The sequence below is a fragment of the Sardina pilchardus genome, chromosome 18, assembly GCF_963854185.1.
Source record: "Sardina pilchardus chromosome 18, fSarPil1.1, whole genome shotgun sequence".
Classification (NCBI taxonomy): domain Eukaryota; kingdom Metazoa; phylum Chordata; class Actinopteri; order Clupeiformes; family Clupeidae; genus Sardina; species Sardina pilchardus.
The window spans coordinates 3,853,459-3,874,394 of NC_085011.1; the positions used below are offsets into that span (position 1 = coordinate 3,853,459).

The 20,936-nt window shown below is 42.2% G+C and overlaps 3 protein-coding genes across 5 annotated transcripts in view; 1 reads left to right on the top strand and 2 right to left on the bottom strand.

The window, feature by feature from the left end:
- The window catches only part of pik3ap1 (phosphoinositide-3-kinase adaptor protein 1), a 19,833-nt gene extending 12,412 nt beyond the window's left edge, over window positions 1-7,421 (bottom strand). Inside the window, exons 1-5 of one of the 2 annotated variants that reach the window (XM_062519508.1) lie at window positions 7,248-7,421; window positions 5,233-5,658; window positions 2,993-3,240; window positions 1,129-1,270; window positions 529-671 (exon numbers count right to left, since the gene is read on the bottom strand). In XM_062519508.1, coding sequence (XP_062375492.1) covers window positions 529-671; window positions 1,129-1,270; window positions 2,993-3,240; window positions 5,233-5,638 — 939 coding nt within the window. In that variant the 5' untranslated portion in view covers window positions 5,639-5,658; window positions 7,248-7,421. Of the gene's footprint in view, window positions 1-528; window positions 672-1,128; window positions 1,271-2,992; window positions 3,241-5,232; window positions 5,659-6,246; window positions 6,388-7,247 lie in introns of those variants that run through there. The other variant, XM_062519509.1, reaches the window with a different exon arrangement.
- A 908-nt stretch (window positions 7,422-8,329) lies between these two features.
- On the top strand, window positions 8,330-9,988 carry LOC134063798 (gamma-crystallin M2-like). 2 transcript variants are annotated; one of them, XM_062519511.1, is made up of 3 exons: window positions 8,330-8,404; window positions 9,119-9,361; window positions 9,642-9,988. In XM_062519511.1, exons 1-3 carry the CDS (start codon window positions 8,396-8,398, stop codon window positions 9,924-9,926), a joined length of 537 nt encoding a protein of 178 aa, XP_062375495.1. In that variant the 5' UTR covers window positions 8,330-8,395; the 3' UTR covers window positions 9,927-9,988. The 2 variants fall into 2 exon arrangements, with proteins under 2 accessions (XP_062375495.1, XP_062375494.1); XM_062519510.1 differs by having other exon boundaries at window positions 8,331-8,404; window positions 9,116-9,361.
- A 4,883-nt stretch (window positions 9,989-14,871) lies between these two features.
- On the bottom strand, window positions 14,872-20,287 carry LOC134064396 (uncharacterized). The gene is made up of 2 exons (XM_062520315.1): window positions 19,824-20,287; window positions 14,872-15,563 (listed from the first exon to the last, which is right to left on the bottom strand). Exons 1-2 carry the CDS (start codon window positions 20,191-20,193, stop codon window positions 14,872-14,874), a joined length of 1,062 nt encoding a protein of 353 aa, XP_062376299.1. The 5' UTR covers window positions 20,194-20,287.
- Between the last annotated feature and the right edge of the window lie 649 nt (window positions 20,288-20,936).

The following is a 20,936-nucleotide window of genomic DNA, read 5'->3' on the forward strand; positions in this document are numbered from 1 at the left end:
ATTAGATTGTTCTAAAAATATGTCTTTGTTCTCTTCTTAACTTTAAATCTACTGAACAGAGTAATAGAAAATGTAAGGGTCCAAAGAGAACACCCTTTTGGCAAATACCCAGGACCCAATCATACTTCCCCCAACCCAACCCTACCCCACCTCCCAAAAAAGTTATTTCATCATCCATGGGCAATTTATCCCTTATCAGAACATGAGGAACCAGTCATGTGATTGCCCAACAACATTGCTCAAATGGATTTACATGCATCATCTCCATGAGAGCTCACTTTTCTCAACCCCCCATCCAACAAACTATAGAATCTAAACAGGAAAACTGATATGTGATGAGATCTGGGAAAACCCATCAAAACCCAACAAAAATCCTTGATTATTGCTCCATTTTAACCCTCTCTGGTGAAATTTTACCAACTTCAGATTCTGGTGCCATTCCTAAGCTAGTGAAATGTCACCGTGTGGTGGGTTTTTCCCCACATCCCATCACATATGCTGACAAGTGCAAACAGTGTGATGACCAACCTGGCACATGAACTGGACAGGGTCCATTGCTCTGTCCAGATGGTAGTTTATTTCATCCATTGGTGTGTAATAAGTCAGGCGTTTGGAACAAATTGGCGAGTTGTGGCTGTACAGGGTGAGAGTCACCTCTCCTGATGGCATATCTGAAACAGAGAAGCAGAACACTGAGTGGCAACCTGAGGCAAAATGCCACGGCTATCAGGAGCTTTAAAGGTACAGTGCACAATTCAAAACCAATTCATTTAATTGTCTCATTCAATGAATGGCTTCTCACATTCCTCCAGCTGTCCCATGACGTGGTCACACACAGTCCTAATACTATTGATGGGACACAAACAAACAGGCCCAGTCTCGGCCGTGCACTTTTCCAGCCAATCACAGCATTGTTTAAGGAGCACAGGACAGAGAGGGGTGTCATTTGTTTGGCTGTTGACCTGAAATATCAACAAAGTAATTTCGCCGGAATCGTAGACTGGCGTATGAGCACTTGAGCACACTGAAATCACTTGATCAAATCTACAGTGGACGTCATACAAAGTGGGTGCTGTTTCAAATTTCCTCTTTTTCGCTTTGAGTCAGGGCTTTTGTCATTGCACTTACCAGGTGACGGGCCACTGACGGTATACTCATTCACAAAATTTCCAGGAACACGTTTGCTGTGGTCTTCACCCGAAAATTCCATCTCAACGTTTTCCTGATCGTCCAGTTTATTCAGCAGGATGACGTACACAGTTACATTTTCCTGACAAAACATATAGAGCAGAAATGAGTGAACAACAAACGCTAAAATCTATACACGAACACAGACACACAGACATGCAGACACACAGACACACAGACACACACATGTGTAAGTGTTCATTTTACAGTGTCTTTTAGTGTAATTGTAATTATTTGCTAACTTTCAAATATTTTTGTTTGGTTTAGCAGTCAGTTGGGTGATAATTAGGTTGTTGGCCATTAAAACACCATCAAATCAATCAGATATACAGTGTACCCATCATTTGTTATAAATTATGAATGACTATTGTAGAAGGAAATTGATCATTTTATTGCACTATCCTGCTAATCCGAGATTATTATTTTGAAAGAGTAAGTGATTATTAGACAAGCCCTTTTGCAATTATGCTAGCACAGCTGAAAACAGCTGACCTTCTTTAAAAAGCAATGCAACTGGAGTTGAGTATCTAGAGCAGTGGCTACTGTGAAACAAAGATATTTCCTATGAAATATATCTATCTAGTCTTGTTCTGGGAAATGAAAATGATTCCATGTCAATAATGACTAAGAAACTCATTAAAAAAATATCATACCAGGCTGTGTATGTCTCAACTGGCTTTAGCAAGAATAGTAAACCGGCTAGGCCCCAGTGCACACGGAGCAAGACGACAAATACTTTTGGAGTGCCTAGTTTGGCAGTTTCGTGAAACAGTACCCACTAAACACCAGAATCAACACCCTCAGAAGAACTGGCTTCAGGCTACTGGCCTTCTACACAGAGTTGTAAAGAATAAAACACATCTCAGACTGGCCAATAAAAAAGCAAAGATTACGATGGGCTAAGGAAGACACAGAGGAAGATCAAAAAAATAATAAAAAATACGGAAAGACAAAGCTAAGGTGTACAAATCACATAGAAGAATATTTGTAAGACCCTGACCAAATGCTGGAAAATATTTGTGGAATGTGGAACCTCTTTTTGGTATATTTCCAGACAAAAGGAGAAAGAAATGGGAAGGATCTGATGTATACACTAACTTTTAAATCTAACTCAACTATACTCCTTGTATATCACAGACCAACACCTCACAGGTGAAGTACATAATAAACAAATTACACTGTAAAAGTACATTTTGTGGTATCTGGTTGTCTCTGTCTGGGTACTGAGAATCAAGTTACAGCTCATTGTGTGCAAGTAACTTGCAGTTTTATAGACTTTTTATAGCCCACAGTATACAGCACACGGCACCCTGTGGTGAATTTGAAGGTCAGCGAAAATATATCTGTCTACACATCATGCATTTAGTATGTGTGTTTCGTATTCAGCATCTTGCCATTTGCAGTTTCCTTGGTTGATTGGTTGGTTGGTTGGTTGGTTAAAGAGTTTTGTTTCTCAGTTTTTGCTGACTAACAACATTTATACTTGCTTCTCAAACACTAACAATAAACACTAACATCGGCACTAACAAACTTGTACTGACAATAGCTGGCTTACTCGTATTGCGATGATACATTTGAAAAAACTTGGCAGTGCAACTTATTTTTGTATCATGCCTGTGGTTTCTGATTCAACACACAACTACACTCTGAATATCTTGGGCAGATATTAGGAATGGCATTTCCATCTTCTTCATGTAACATCAAAAATATATTTTAGGATATTATTTATAAAAACATTTACCCTTACAAATCATACATACACATATCAAAATGGTATTTATATCTCCATGGCCAGAACACATACCCCACATGGTATTCTCTCTGGCTGCACCGTGACACAGGCCTGGGGGATGGGGCAGGTGTCTCGACTCTTGTCAAGTGGTGAGAGAACGATCCCCTGCTCCCCCCCATCGTCGCACACAGCGGCCGTAGGTGATGGGTCATCAGGAGGGACGATGTTCTCCTCGCTCTCAGGGGGAGGAGGCACCTCTTCAGGCGGTGGGGGAGCCGGCCAGTCCTCCTCCTGCCGCGCAGGTCCAGGATCTTTAGAAGCTGAACGAGAAACATTCAAAACGTCAGCTTTTCATAGGGAAATGCAGTTTACCGGCATTCGACAAGCTTGAATGGTTCAGCTTCCTCTTAGTCTTAGTTCAACAAACTGCCAAAACCATATAGCATTCTTACAGGCCACAGAAGTGAAACTGCAATTCGTTCACATGTTCTTTAATTTTGTCATATCTTAAAAGAAATGTTCTAATTCATCATATGAGCTTTGAAATGTGTGAAGCACTCTGTAGTTTTCTTCTGTTACCTTCTGTAACGCCTCAGTGGGTTAATACTTTTGGCTAACAGAAAAAAGAGTAACATGCCTCACGCATCCATGAACTGCTGTTCTGCACAAAAGCGGCCTCCATTTTTGTTTCCGTTTCAGGTAAAGAATTGGACACAGGGGGGCCCATGCACAAGTCACAATGGGGCACTATGCTCAACCTCGGGGCATATTTCTACCAGTGTTCCGATGAGAAGCAGCGAGACACACACACACACACACACACACACACACACACACACACACACAGGCACACACACACACACACACACACACACACACATACATTGCATGAAAACACAAATCTTTGCCAGGGGACTTCTCTCTATGTTGATCAGATAACCGGAGGGCTGCTCTATGCTGCAACAGGTGCTGCGGGAGGGGATGGATATAGATTTCTTGCGATGTTAGATTTCTGGTTAAGTAAAAATGTGAGATCTTTTTCTGATTCACTTCCTGCGTCGTTGATACACTTCCAGTAAACACTGACTACTGTATGTTAAACTGCTGGATCTTCGAAACATACTTCAAATCATCATAGCAAACTTCTTTCGAACTAGATGTACAAATTGCCACAATTAATCAATAATATGCCGTTAATTGAGTACCATTAACCAGGGACATTATATTATCATTGAAAGACCAACCAGATGGATATCCAAAAACAATACAGAATACAGAAAGTGTAAAAGTAAAAGTTAAAGTACATGTGTACATGAAGAGTGAACAATGAATTCTAAACTAACACAAGAATGTAAAAAAACAACAAAAAAAAACCCAGAAGCAGCAAATTACTTATATATTGTACACTCCCAAGCGTACAGCAGTTTACAGTTCACTCCCAAGAAGGAACAAATCCCTGAGGTATACAAATGATGCTACCAATCATGACAGTGAGAATGTAATGTGTTGCCCATTGTAGGCAAAATATTGCTTTCTGATACTCTGAATTTCTTTTTGAGGAAACCTGGTATTTGTTACGATTTCTATCTGCGAAAAAGCATAGGTCTACATAGAAACAGTATACCATCTTTCAACCAAACAGGTAGAATGTGTCAGATGTAGTGCTTTGAAATGTACTATTTTGACGAAATACATTAAAAAACACTATTTTGATGTACCATAATTTCCTAGACTATTAACCAAGGTTTGTACATTGATTGTGCCAAATTTCTGAAGCTAGAGATTAATATACGGGGGTGCATTGCACTATACACCGGAATTCATTTATTTTCATCATTCCTCTTTATGATTAAAGCAGGTTCTGAATCTGATTCCGTTAATACATGGTTCCATTTTTTTAGTTGGCATTTAACACTGTCCTGTGTATACACAATGCGGCTAATACACGGATATTTACTGTAGTCTTACTGTTGGTAATGGCCTAATACACGGATATTTACTGTAGTCTTACCGTTGGTAATGGCCAAATACACAGATATTTACTGTAGTCTTACCATTGGTAATGGCCTAATACACAGATATTTACTGTAGTCTTACCATTGGTAATGGCCTAATACACAGATATTTACTGTAGTTTTAGCATTGGTAATGGCCTAATACACGGATATTTACTGTAGTCTTACCATTGGTAATGGCCTAAGACACGGATATTTACTGTAGTCTTACCATTGGTAATGGCCTAATACACGGATATTTACTGTAGTCTTACCATTGGTAATGGCCTAATACACGGATATTTACTGTAGTCTTACCATTGGTAATGGCCTCCAGCACAGTGCGGACATACACCTGTGGCTCGTCATCAGCGGTGAGCTTCTTCCAACTGTCCCAGTGTTCAAAGTAATCAGAGCTCACGTCCTCCTCGGACACTCCACACAGGAACACCACCACGGTGTGCGGAGAACACAGAAGATTCTGGAATGTTTCGTATACCTCCGGCTCACTCTGAATGTCCAGGAAGACGGCGGACAGCAAGAGTAAAATGCACCTGACGTCCGAGAGGGCCCTCGAGTCCAGGTCCTCCAGAGGGGCCTCGCTGTCCACTAGGTGCAAGACGACAGAGTTCTTAGGGAATTGCCGTGAGGACTGAAAGATGACCTGGAGATAATTGGCCCACTCAGCAGCTTCACCAGTGTAAAGGATGGCCACCTCACTCATTTTGCAAATTGCAGATGATGCTACAAACAAATAACCAAATAAATAAATATGTTCAGACATAAAAGTACAAAACAATTACTATCTGTCTCCATCATTTGAACCTTCTGTCTAGATATACAAATAGGTATACTATATGTCAGTACTATAAGACAACAGACTTATCTGAAATAACCCTTATTACTACAGACTACAGACTACAGAGCAAAGTCTATAGGCACAATGCATGCCAGCTACAATATATGGACTAAAGTGAACTTGGTTAATAAAGAAAGACAAACTTCATTCAAGTAAAGCCCATCAGTAGCCCATCAGTGATACAAACAGGGTTCCCATTTTCATTGACATTCTCTATTCTGTCATTTCCCAACAAATCCAAGTTATCAAAGAATTTGAAATTATTCTTTGTTATGATTTTTCACAATATACCCACAGAGTCCACTTTCAAAAACATTCAACAATTGTACTGAATTTCATATAAGGTCTTCACTACATTTCCATAACTGTGGGAACCACAGATCATAGAGCGCTACCCTGTAATTAGTTCTGGAATGTCCACCTCCACCCACTGATTCTCATATTGGTGTAACATGTCAATAGTTCCGTAATACCTGAAAGTATGCAGGATTCTGATAGCACGGTGAAAAGGACCGTTGTTGGCACTGCTTTATTTTTCAACAAGAAACATTGATCTTAACCAAAAGACCTTGGGGCTTCAGCCAACAACACACAAGGTCATTGCACATACTTCGGTATCATCAATCGTCTGCATCACACCGTTTACCATCAGCAATTTGCATCCTAGTTTAGTACACCAATCATGAGAGAATATGGGTGGGTATGAGATGGCAATCCTGGGTCAGAATATGAACTTCATTCCCTTTGAACACAGATAAGGTTTATGATAAGCCTTACGAGAAGTCCAACGCCACTAATACAGTATACTGCACTGATAGTATAACCACGGCCTACTTGTCAATACATGTACGTACCATGTACGTTGGAAGCACACGGAGGAGACTGAACTGAGATTACAATATACACAACTAGGCTGTTTTAAACTGGCCACATGGGGGAAATAGTTTATTAATATGTTTTATTGCCGTCTATTCATTCCATGCTGTGACCAATTCACTTCTACAGCTGATCCTGGTCCAGTTGTGACCAGCCCATGTTACGGGCCAGAGCGATGTGTGGAGTCTGACAGTAGCTTTGCAAAAAGCTACACAAAACATGATGTTGTTGAGTGCACAAAGACTTCCTAGTATCAAATGATTTAAAAATGCATTTACAGTAAAGCACACTAGCATGGCAGAAAGAACAGGAAGAGTGATTACGGTGTCTAACTTCCTCCTTCACAAGTTTTTAAACACACTTGTCGTGAAGTTCACATAATTTCACAGTTGGAGACTGCCTTTGACATTGCAAGACTAGATTGCAGGTCTAAAGTTATAGCATCTCCATACAGATGAGAGAGGCAATAAATAAAAAATCAGCTGTTCTGTGTCTACTCCTCCTTTCTGATTAAATAATAAACAAATTCCAATAAAAAATAGAAAAATAAAATAAAGTCCCCAATCAGCCTGAGCACACACGTCTTTAATATACTCACTCAGTTGGCAAGGCCTGGCATTTGAGAGTGACCTACTGTCCGTTGCTCCTTAATCAAAAGCAGGGCTGTGCCGAGGCCAGCCAGTCTTTCAGGCCGTCTGTTGGCGTGCACATCTTTTCTCTCAGGCTGCGCGCTGTCTGGCCCTCTGCGCTGCAGCTCAGCTAAGTGTGGTAAAAACAGCAGTGCGTTTCCTCATGCAGTGTGTGGTGAGCGTCACTTCCTTAAAAGAAAACGCCTCTGCAGGGTGAAAAAAAACACACACACACACACACACACACACACACGGCCCCGTGGGGAGCTCTGAGCTACTCTGAACTACGCCAAAGACCTTTGATCAAGACAGTCATGAAAGATGAGAGCTCATACACACACACACACACACACACACACACACACACACATATGTATATACAATCACAGCCACACACACACACACACACACACATATGTATTTACAATCACAGACACACACACACACACACACACAGACATATACTGTAAACACACACACGTGCACACACACACACACACACGCGCGCGCGCGCGCACACACACACACACACACAATCACAACCACACGCACACACGCACACCCAATCACACTCACACACTGTTGTACCCTACTAAACTTAAACTGTGGCTCAAGATTGTGAGAGGGGAAAGGCTCTTTATTGATCTATTTAGCTTCTAATAGGCTTGACTGGTGATATGAATCAATATCAAAGCATCTGTAAAGTAAAACAAACATATATTAAATGATAAACATACACACTCTGTATGTAGTCCAGGCGCCAACTAACTGTGTTTTAGGTTGTCCAGAGACAACACACTGTTTTTGTGACCCAGTCATCCGTCAGTTGTTTATATTTTACCTGCCCACCCCCGTGACAATTACAGAGTTAGCAACTGTATTGTGCCCCTGGGTAGCAATGGAGCACAAGCCCATTTGAATGACAATGCGCTGCGCAGATGTAAAGACTGCACAGGGGTTGTCTGCCGTGCTGGTGTGGCGGTGGAACCCCACAGCGCCGATTGTGCTGACACGAGCGCCTTTCTACCATTTTAATGACAATGCTCTGGCCAGTCTGTGCGGCACGTAAAAGGCTCCAGCATGCATGGGACGCCCCTAACCTGTTTCTACAACCGCAATGGGCAAGGTAAGAGGACTGTGTCACCTCCATGTCAACGCCTTGCCTAGTGTTTATTACGAGTGGTGTGTCGCAATAGATTGAGTGTGATTCTATTTGTAAACGCCTGAAAACATGTCAACACAACCAGTATTTTTTTTTTTTTTTTTTTTTATGTTTTTAGAGTTGCACTTTGACATAGTGAAAAGATGAGAACTGAAAACTGCTGAAAAGATGTCTGCCCACTCAGTAATTTCTATGAGCTGAAATTCGAAAAACAGACACTAAAAGCAACAACAAATTGAGAGTGAAGACATCTTTTCAACGGTTTGGGATGCAGTATTTCCTGCTTTCCTGGGATGTGAATATTGACCCTTTCATTTTGAGTCGATCTGTGCTTGTAAGGAGTATACACAACTTTTGTCGTTTGGTTGTGTCACTACATAATCAGAGACATAGTCACTTAACTGTTTCTGGTAAAGAACCGTCAAGATAGTCTATGTAGTGAGTGACAACACATTTGAGTACCCTCAGTAACAGCCTGAAACATAATTTACATCCAATGCTAATGAGTCAGGCCCTTGCTGGCATCTTACTCGCTTACCGGAGACACCGATTCTGTCGAGACAAAGAGGGTTTAAGCAGACATTGCACCCACAAACCCTGGTGTGACAGTATTGTTTTCCATGTGGCCTGTCGCATGTGACCTGCAGTAACACAGCCGATCTGTCCCCTGGTCAGCAGATCATCTTCTACGAGGGACGGAACTTCGAGGGCCGCCACTATGAGTGCAGCAGCGACTGCGCCGACACACACACGCACTTCTCGCGCTGCAACTCTATCCGTGTGGACAACGGCTGCTGGGTGGCCTACGAGAAGCCCAACTACACCGGCTACCAGTACATGCTGACCCAGGGCAAGTACCCCAACCACCACCGCTGGGCCGGCTTCAACAACTGCATCCGCTCCTGCCGAATCATCCCTTCTGTAAGAAAACACTCATATTTAATAAGTTCAAATTAATAACTTCTGAATGAATATGTAGCTAGGTATGTAACAACATAATAATGTAGTATTATGTTGTCACCAAATGTTTTCAGTATGTTAATAACGTGTCATAATATGTACATAAATACACACAGACAGACAGACACAGAGTAAAATGGTGAAACAGAGGTCAAGTAAAACAACATGAGAGAGAGAGAGAAGTCATAACATTCCTTAAAAAAAAAACTCATATATCCCCATAAAATGCATCACTCAACAGTACAATGGATCATACCGGCTGAAGATCTTCGAGAGGACCGATTTTGCGGGTAAGATGATGGAGCTGAACGAGGACTGCCCCAACCTGCAGGACAGCTTCCAGTTCCGCAGCATCTCCTCCTGCAACGTGGTGGAGGGCTACTGGATCCTCCACGAGCATCCCCACTACCGAGGCCGCCAGTACATCCTGCGGCCCGGCTCCTACAGTCGCCACAGCGACTGGGGCAGCATGACCACCAGCGTGGGGTCGGTGCGACGCGTCACGGAGCTCAAGCAGAACCAGTAGAGCCCCTTTGCTCAGACAGCCCCTCCCCCCACCCCCCACTGGGTCCCGCGCTGAAACAGTTCACGTGCCAGCAGGGCTGTCTAAGCTGGTGACAGTTTGGGCTGAGGTATATACTGATGTAGAGGTTTAACCTTTAAAAGGGTGGGTTTTGAGCATTCTAACACAAGATTCTATTCCGCAACAATTCAACGTTCTAAAATTCTATGTAGAATTCAATGAACCCAGGTATTCTTTAGAATGTTAATTTTCCAACATTCCAAACACACCGGTGTGACGGTAGGGATACATATTTGGCCAGCAGAGTCCCAGTAAGAGATATAGGACCAGCAAATCTATACAGGGCAGATTGTATATGCGTAACTGTAAATGTAGCTGTATTTAAGAGTTAATGCTAAATAAGCTCCCCATAAGGCCCTCTACAGCTCTGAGCCTACCTGCTGGAGTCAAATGTCATATCCACAATGACATAGACAATACAAACTCTGTACTGGTAAACTCACGCCGACATAACAAAGACACTATATAAGGTCAAATTATTATTCTTTCGTAGTCTTGTTTTAGACATTTTTAGATTGTTTTGGAGATGTTAGAAGCATAAAGAGTAACAATTAGTGAAATGACTAGTCAAAATATAGCAGGAGCTCTTCAGTCACCAAACGGTGTTCAAAATACCCAGCTGAAGGCATGAAACTTCATGAAACTATGTCAATGTAATATCTTGTCTTGAAGTAGAAAAGGTGTATGCCTGAGTCCAATAGCGAAGACACTAAACAATACTGACTTGTGGTTGCAACTTCAAAACCTTTCTATGTAATATATTCTCAGTAAGGCAATTCTGAAGCTTATTATTATTATCAGTACCAGTGTGCTCTTTATACATAACTGTATGACTGTATCTGATCTGATATCCCAATCCCATTCATTTGCCAGTTTTCTCATGTGGAATCCATTGGATGTTGATTTCTAGTAGCAGATATGTTTTGTACTATTACAGAGGGCTGCAACCCTTCTTGAGCCTCAAACTGTTTTCTCTGTGTTATTCTTTCATTACGGGTGTCCTCTTGGCAATTTACTCACCTAAACAAGATGACCACTCCAGACTTAAGTTTTAATAAAATGATCATATCGATTCACCGATCAGTTTTACTTCATTTTGCCCCCATAACAAACCAACTACAGTAACTATGAAATCCAGATGAAAGACTCAAGTTTACTTGCCAAACTTCACTGCAGGATTTTCAAAAATGATACCTCAACACTAACATGATCAGGTTAGATTAGCTAGCAATAGTAACTTCTAGCGTTCATCATTGTTAGCCTGGGTATTCCCATGCTGCCTTGCACATGATTTGATTCACGCTGCTAAGGCAGCCTGGAACCACCGCCCTATTTTTTGCCTCAACTAGCGGACTAGGGGGACAGCAAGACGATGGCGACGTTTAAGCGACACACCAAAACTTGTATTTTGGTAAGAACAAAACCTTTTGTTCAAATCACACACCTATCACTACTGAAAAATGTAATGTTTCTTTATTTAAAACGTTCTACATTATGTCAGGCTAATTGATACAACTGACTGGCATATGAGCTATGCACAGACGCATTTGATAGACATCCGTAGCCCCCAATAAACCGTTCTGGGCAATCGTAAACCATGCCTCAAATACGGGAAAATTAATGTTTAGTTCCCAGACCAATTCTCATTGTGAAGTGGTGGCGTTAGCCAGGCTGCATTATTGCAACATCCCCTGCATACTGCTCCACCTAAGTAGCTGCTAATAACAAAATAATGTGTTATCAAAGTAAGCATAATGGATGACATTTTATTTGAGGACCCCAAATAACCACAAATAAGTCCAACCACCAATATCCAACCCACTGTGGTTCCACTGGTTTGTGAGAGTACCTCAAGAGAGGAACACTTGCAGTGAAATTCTAATAAGAGATTCACTTGACCAAGACCAAACTGCATCCTTCCTAAGGATGCAGTTTGTCTCACCAATATTGTCTCACCAAGTGCCCTCCCAGAGCCAGTCTCCACGACCACATGTTCACTACACTTCTTGAATTTCGTCTGTAGTTTAAGAGAAGTTTACAAAGCACAAATGTATCTGTATGGAAGTGAAACTGGCTATTATTAGCGTGTGCAAGAGTCACATATGTAACACGGCAAAGTAATGCAGACATCGGACATTTCAGAGGTTAAACTTGGTCACAAGGTCATAGCAAGCTGGGGTGAGTAAATGCATGCATTTGTCAGTCAGTAATTTACTTAACACATCCACTTAATGCATTCTCATAAGTGTTTTCGGCATTACTCTCATATACGTTGATGATATTGTGATCGATCATGGTGCATTGTGAGAATGCATACGATGACATGGTGTGGATCGAAAATATCCAGACTTAAAAAAGAGAGTGGATGCTCTGAAAGTCTATTTCTGTCCTAAAAGTGTCCTCAGGAAATGAAGTCAATATCGTGAAACCATCCATACTGTGCCATAATAAATCCACTGGCCACATACAAGTGATCACATAAATAACATGGCAAAGCAATGGAACAGATCCCCTTCAAGTGTGGCCATGTCGGAGGTTAAAACAGGCCATGTCAGTCACACTGCAGAGGCAATGTGGGGTCACGTGGGCAAAATGATGCAAGAGTTTGTCCTAAGAGGGGCATCTGCATCTTCAGTCAGATTAGTGCATTGCACTACCTTAACACATTATACGCAATATTGTGTTTTTAGTTCCCATGTGTTGAATGGCAACAATGCAATATTGGATTTTTAGCTTTTTTTAAAGAGAAACTATGCAGGATTGGCGATTTCATCTCCGGTTTCGGTTTCGCTCGTTTTATGCTTGCATATTTCTCTGCAGAGCTTCCCCAACAACTTTAACGTGTATATTTATACATAGGCTATATATAAATATATAAATTGCAAGCGTGGTTCTTCTTGTTCCTTAAGCGTCTCAGCCTTCCAGATGTAAACAAGGAGCGATCGTCTCCTGAACAAACTGCAAGGTCAGGTCGAAACCAGGCCTTTTTCGTGGGTATATCACTAGTTGGCTAGCCTGGTATTAAACCAGACCCTGGAATCTTTCAGATTAAGGGTCTGGTCACGAATAATGACAATGGCCTAACTCGAGGGGCGGCACCAAGCATGCATTTGAAAATCTCACTGCACGCAATTGGATAACACTACGACCAATGTTTACTCTGACTGATTCTGGACTTCGACGCAATTGGATAAAACTAATGTTATAGCGCTGAGTTTAGCTCGCCCACTCGTTTTTTGGTTTCCCCTGATTCCTGCGGTAAAAGTAAGGTGCATCATTGCTCATTGCCAGAGTATCTTGCAGACACAATTCAAATTGTGCTCTTGCAAGAACTCAGGATTTCCAGGGTAGCCTACTAAGTGGCAATCTCGCCAGATCACTTCACAGAAACGTAGAAATATAGAAATCATGTAGAAATAAATGGTTGTACCCACTGAGAGCTTCAAGTCTCACCTTTCAAACAAGCTATCGAATGTGTTCATAGGTCTAACATAGAATATACTGTGGCTGTACAAATATCGTCAACAATGACCTAGATTCCTGGCGCTCTGGGACAAAGCTTCCTAAAACAGTATGGCATTCCATATGCTAAATAAGGTAGTATCATGAGGAAACGGTGTCTGTATTGCACAATAGCCTACATCATGTCAACATTAGATGTCGATGGATTAAAGTAAAGTCTTTCCCTTGAGTTGTACATTTAACTGAGCTAACTTCGAACTGAAAATAAACTTGACCGGTTCTTGAAAAGAACACTGAACTTCTGGATGTTGAATCAGTAATCAATGTTATTTATTCATTGACAGACTGCAGAAATGAATCAGAAGAACCAGTGGCACAACAGCGAGAACCAAATTGAAAAAGTAACGCTCAATACAGTTCATCAGGGCCCTGGGCTACAGTGTCTTGAATGGTATCTGTCTCCAAAGACGACAACAACTTGGGACAGAGAAACTCTGCGAGCAGGCCCCAATTACACCAAAAGACATACAAAGACGAGGGGAAATAACATTAAGAGAGGAGTAAGACAAAACACGGTCTACACAGATAAGTAGAGCTTTTCTGGGGGACAGCCCAGGATCAGCAGAACCTAGAGGGCCTCCGTTGGTGCACCTGCAATCTTGAAGAGGCATGGGAGCATGAAACTATCATAGGAGAGTTTGGGCTAAGTGTCTTTCACAGAAAACAGGGGGCTAAGCAGAGGTAGACTTGTTGCTCATGAAACCGCTCATGGAAAGGTATCAGGACACACAAAAATACAGAATAATTTCACAACATCAGTCAGAATCAGTCTGATACGCACAACGTTCCTCACCACTGGACCTGTCATGGCAACTATTTTTGCTGCACAATACACACTGTATTGCCAAAAGTATTGGGTCAGCTGCCTTGACTCAGATATGAACTTAAGTGACATCCCATTCTTAATCCATAGGGTTTAATATGACGTTGGTCCACCCTTTGCAGCTACAACAGCTTCGACTCCTCTGAGGCCAAGCCCAGCTCCGGGATGGCCTTTTCCTGTTCCAACGTGACAGGCGCAAAGCACTGATTGCTGTTGAAATTGTTATAGCTGCAAAGGGTGGACCAACGTCATATTAAACCTTATGGATCAAAAATGGAATGTCACTTAAGGTCATATGCGAGTCAAGGCAGGTGACCTAATACTTTTGGCAATATAGTAGTATTGTCCCAGAAAATATTGTGTATACAGTGTAGTTGTTGCAATATATTAGGACATCACTAACAAATATGTTGAAAACTAATGACATGAATGTAAACACCCCAGTCGGGCAATATTGAGATTTGAAAAAATGTGATCGTTTAATTTACTGTGCGATAAGGCGATAATGGAATTAATATGAGAAGCAACCTATTTTCCACTGGGTCAAACATTCATGCCTTTATCCTCACTGGGCATGAGCATAATGGGCTGCTCCTGCTGTGAGAACAGCAAGTCAATCACCCGCGTGTGGAGATTGTTAGTGGAGTCGATGCTCTCACTTATTCTCTGCTGCACTCGGATCAGTTCTTCGGTCGTTCCCGAGGAGCTTGCGGCCTTCTCAGCCACCGCCGAGGCGATCCGGGCCACGCTACGGTTGGTCTCGCAGACCTCCTGGTAGAGGAGTCGGTTCTGTTGCGCCAGCGAGCGAAAGCCCTCGCGGATAGCCGCAGCCTGCTCCCGATGGACGGCCAGCAGCTGCTCCTCGAAGGGGCTCAGGGACGTGAACCGCGACGGCATGCTGAACGTCCTCCGCGCGGGGGCCGAGACTGGAGTCGGAGTCCCTGGCTGCAGGCTCGGTTGCGAGCGTTGTCTCGGTAATTCGCCGTTAGCTGTTCCGTTAGCTGTTGCGTTAGCTGTTCCGTTAGCTGTTCCGCTAATGGGACTGTCCTGCCCAGCAGCTTCAGGTGCTTCTGTTTTGACGGTGATCTGGAACTGCTGGTGCGACAGAGACGTAGAACTGGAGGGTTCGGAGGTCGGCGAGGACGTTAGATATGAGTCAGAGGACTCGTGAGGAAGCGGGTCCTGCTCCAGCAGCGGGGCCTGATCACCGGCACACTGCTGCTCCTCTTCTTGGTCTACGGACGCCAGAAAACAGTGTAGATGTTAATAAATGTTTCCATGTTTAAAAGTTCAAAAGAACGGATATAAACGTTGCTGTTTTTTTACCCATAGGTATACTACCGTCCTGTCCTGGTTTGCAATATTTTTTGGTCAAATATGTGTATAATGGTTCTCGTTCTCTGATATTTGTTTATCAAAAGCAAAACCTCAATATATGCATTAATACTGCCACTGTCTTGCTTTTAAACTGAACGTAAAGGTGAATTGCACAGAAATAAGGACTATACCAAACTTGTTTACCATTATAAATGGTGAACAATTTTAAACCCTTTTCAACCACAAAAACATTTAATGGATGGCAAAAGATTACCTGTCCTGTACTGGAACTAAACAGACTCAAACTCCCTCTCAATCTCCACGATGGGTATTTGAAAGTCCACTACATTACTATGGTTGTAGTTCTAGGATAGCGCTATGCACAGGGAGAGGAATGTGGACTCTTTGTCATGAGGCTCTGTCGTGCCGTGTCAGTCTTCTCCTTTCGTACGCCACCTCATGTCTTGCCAGCATGTCTTGCAGTCCCAAGGTTCCCTAACCTATTCGGCGATGTTGCACCAGGTCTTGCACTTGAACGGTCAGACAGATGGTTTGCTTGGTTAGTGTCTTCTTGTTTGGTCACCTCTGAGGTCAGCATTAAGTGAATGAGCACTTGCAAACTTGCAGTAGGACCATGGTGTCTTTTAAACACTGTATAGCTTAGTTTTAAATAAAATGGATTTGGTGGTTTTAATGCTAGTTTTAGTGCATCTCATCAAACCTATGCATTGATGCATGATTTTTCTTATTCATGGTTATTGGCCCTTTGTAAGTGCCATTTGGCATAGGCTAATCCCTTTCCTTGACAAAAAATGACTCAAAAGAATTAGAATGTATGTTTGAGGAACTGAAAAGTGTGCTTGCTCAGGTGCTGTTCACAAACATGAGCAGACAGTGGAATAGGTTAGACTAAACTTGCCTTGAGCAAAGGATTCCAACAGTGCCTTACAGAGTTGTACCTTACAGAGTTGAAGCTCTAGGACAGGGCTAATCAACTTGCGGCCCATTGAATTTTTCCTGCAACCAGCCCACAAACTACTTTCAAATCTGGCACCTGCACCACACGCTAGCGACCAGGGTTTGATTCCCACCCCGTGGTCCTTTCTGGATCCCACCCCAACTCTCTCTTCCACTCACTTCCTGTCTCTCTCTCTACTATCCTACCCGATTAAAGGCATAAAAACCCCAAAAATATGTCAAATAAAAATGACTTCAAAAAAATCAACGCAGTGATTGGCTACAAAAGTAAACAATGTTGTGCATCTCACAGTGGGCTGTCAGATAACTTACACAGGAATTCCCACATTGGCAGCAGTAACGTCTCACTGTGGTTTAATATGAAATATGACAGACGTTGAATGTTAATGAGAGTTTGCCTATCACTTGATTGAGGCATTACAATGGCACTTATTGCTTGTTAGGATACTGTTTCACTGGTTTGTTTTAAAAATATGAGCTATGACAGAAGTGATGATTTTTACATCATTGAAAACAAGTCCAACATTGAAATCCGTATTTCTCCCATCTCAAGGCAAACTGAGGGAATGATGCACGACCATTCAAAAACATGACTGGTATTCTAAAGATGCAAAGCTTAATGCTAATAGGTGAAATGTCCCTTTAAATGCTAATGTAGCCTACGGATTCTCAGTCTGAAAAGGGCTAGTCTGCTAAATAGCCTTGCAGATAATAATTGGAAAGAAATTGTTACACCTTCTAAATTTGTAGGCTGCAGTCAACGCTGGTCACATGCCTTTTGTCTACACACATTATTGTTTACACAACATATTTCCAAGCGATTTTAATCCATTTCAAGGACATGGCTTCCAACTTTAAATGTGTACGTGAGGTTGTAGCCTGTTTGCATGACAATAGCTATAGCCTTCTGGAAAATATTTTTAATTGTGAATTATGGCAGAGATGAACAAAATCAGGGTTTGAAGCAACTGACCATTCACAAGTCCCACATTTCTAAGTTAGGCTACTGTTGCTTCCTCTTGCAAACAATTGCAGAATTGCAGTTACACTAAATTACTAAAACTTTGCACAATACTCACAACATTACGGTTTCATTAAGGTAGTTTAGACTGGTCTATGGATTAAGATAGACCAGTGTAATGCAAGTAGCTAAGCCAGTTTCACAAAAGTTAAGACTACCTCATTTTAAACTTTGAAAAAAATAGACACCTCACCCCCAGGCTAACATGGGTCAACAGTGCTATATCATCATGGTAACAACAGAAAACCAGCGAAAAGGGGAGAGATGGCTCATCATCATGTGTGGCTATGTGGAGAGAGCTGAAAAAAAAGGGAAAGAGTTTTCAGGGACCGTACTAACCCGCGTCAACGTTAGGTCTGGCGACCCCACTTTCCTTCCCTCCTTGGATCCCCCAGAACATTGGCGATTCCTCTCCGTAAATGGCCATCACCATTTTGGTTGTCGCTTTAAGTTTCTTTAGACTCCCTCCTCCTGTTGGAGGGTTTTTCTTTTTAAAGATGTCCTTCTTGGCTTCCTGTACCATGTTTTTGAACCTTTTTTGTACCGTGGCTACATCCCTTACGACCGCGGGATTTACTCTGTTTACGGATGTCGTGATTGTTTTCCAGATGGCATTTCTCTTTTTGTTGTTGCATTCCTCGCTTAATTTTCTAAGTAAAGTGTTTTTATACTTGTTAAACTCCTCCAAAATGCACATATTCTCTGAGTGAGTAAAAGTTACAGCGCGGTATGTGTATGTGTCCACTCGGTCCGCCATGTTTTTTGTTTTGAAAAGAGTCTTAAAATACCCACAATTCTTTGCATCTAGTCCTACCATAGACCTAAAAGAAAGTCCTACTCGATAGTCGGTGTCGTAACTTTGTCTAACTAAACCAAAGTCGTGTCTATGACTATACCCTTAAGTCTAAGTTATAGTCACATTTCATGCAAATTAAATAATGATAGGGAATGTGATTCAATCTCTAAATGTAGACTACTGAGCTAGCAGAAACTGAACCCCAAGCTTCTTGAATTATTATTCACCCTAAAGTCCACAATAGCGCACCCAAGTGGATTGCTCCAACTCCTGCATGTATTAGTTGTCTGTGTGGTTGCGCCGGTTGCGCCCACAAATCACCATTGCCTTTTAATGTGTTCATAAAGCCTAGTCGGTGTCGTAACTTTGTCTAACTATACCAAAGTCGTGTCTATGACTATTCCCTTTAGTCTAAGTTATAGTCACATTTCATGCAAATTAAATAATGATAGGGAATGTGATTCAATCTCTAAATGTAGACTACTGAGCTAGCAGAAACTGAACCCCAAGCTTCTTGAATTATTATTCACCCTAAAGTCCACAATAGCGCACCCAAGTGGATTGCTCCAACTCCTGCATGTATTAGTTGTCTGTGTGGTTGCGCCGGTTGCGCCCACAAATCACCATTGCCTTTTAATGTGTTCATAAAGCCGAGGATTATTTCAAACCAGAGAGGGTCTGTGTTTAACGCAATCACTCCTGCTATAGGCCTACATAGTTGTGTCATGTCTAAAAAGGGAGGCAAATCTATACTTTTGGGAGCTAAGTTTAACCTAGGTGTAACCCAAAAACCCTGTCAGAAAAGAAGTGTATGCAAGTGCGGTAGGCTATGTTATGTCCATTGACTATAAGCCTATGTAGTGTAGACCTAATTCTGAAATATTTAGTGTGTGTTTAGGTAAGGAGGCATCTGCCACTTGGCCATAAGCGGTTCAACAGTAATTTCCCAGGGAGTGAATTGCCCTTTAAATCCCTCTGGTTTGCTTATTCACTCTCCCATGCTGTGCCATTTCCATACCAGGTGATGCTACCTGCTAGAACACTTTTCACAGCTGAAGATAGACTACTACAGGGTCTTCAAGATTGATGTTGACTTCTACAGCTGAGGAGGGACACCGAATCTTTGATGAGGATTGCTATGGTTCTGTACAAACTTACTAGTTATGCAGAGTGCTTGGTACACAATTGTTGCAAATGCGTTTGGTTCACCGGGAAGACGTTTTTGTATAGCCTACCTCTGTTATGCACTGTCTACAGAGAATATGTTCTATGTAATGTCAACATTAACCACCAACCATAATAAAGGATGGGTACACTAACACTTTGCCAATTTTCACACATTCATGTCATGTGCCATCGCGCCTTTAAAGTAGGCTAACTCACCTGAGAACGAAGGACTTGATCCAATGTCCACGCCATCCTCTGTGGATTTAGACAACGGTCGGCGTCCAAGCAGCTCCTTCAGTATTTTGGAGTATGGCCATGAAACTGAAGTCGTGCCACTGGTTTGGTTGTTTTTCCTGGCATTGTTGTAGGCTTTTTTCACGTTCTTCCACCGAACACGGATTTGTTCAGACGTCCTTTGAAACCCAGCGTCCTCCATGTGTTCCGCAACTTTTCTAAACAGGTTGCCATTCCGTGTTTTCCTACCATCCATGTATTTCAAAATATTTAACGCTTTCAGCTGACATAGCATGAACTCTGTCTCTTCATCACTCCAAAAATGAACAGGTGGGGGTTTATCAATCGCCATGTTTGTTGTTGTTTTTGCAGAACAGGTGTTCCACCAAATTCTGTAACCCGTCGAAATGTGTTGCCACTAGAGTGCGCTCCGTGAATTTAGCTGTAGCTAGCCTATAGACCTCTGAAGTTCGCCTACAAAAAAGCCACCATCTTTGCCCAAATAAGGAGATCCGGTATCTTGAGATTTTTTCTATGGGAAAATAACATGGGGATTTTCAATAATCGCACCTGTTAAACTCTCGCGGGGATGATGACATTTGAAATGCAGACGTTTTTCACTACACAGTTTTGTCCACTGCCTTCTAATGGATACGGTGATCTTCGGCAGGTGAAGACAGCACACTTTGATCTTTGCTACCCCAAAGCTAACTTACAATGCAACTTGCCATAGGCAGTTAGCTTCAATTAACTCCCGGATCTCCTTATATGGGCAAAGATGGCAGCTTTGGATCCTTTTTGTAGGCGAACTTCAGAGGTCTATTGACGCACTGACTGAGCGCCAACACGACCTGTCGAAATGTGTTGCCTTTAGAATAGAAGGCGGCAACACATTTCGACAGGTCGTGTTGGCGTAAAAGTGCGTCTGTAGGCCTACCATAGGTCTGTAGCCTACAGCTAAATTCACGGAGCGCACTCTAGTGGCAACAAATTTCGACGGGTTACAGAATTTGGTGGAACACCTGTTTTTCTACAGGGTTATTGTATAATTGCCGGGTAAGCTGCTGATTAGAGTTGGCCTTATTATCTCCTCTC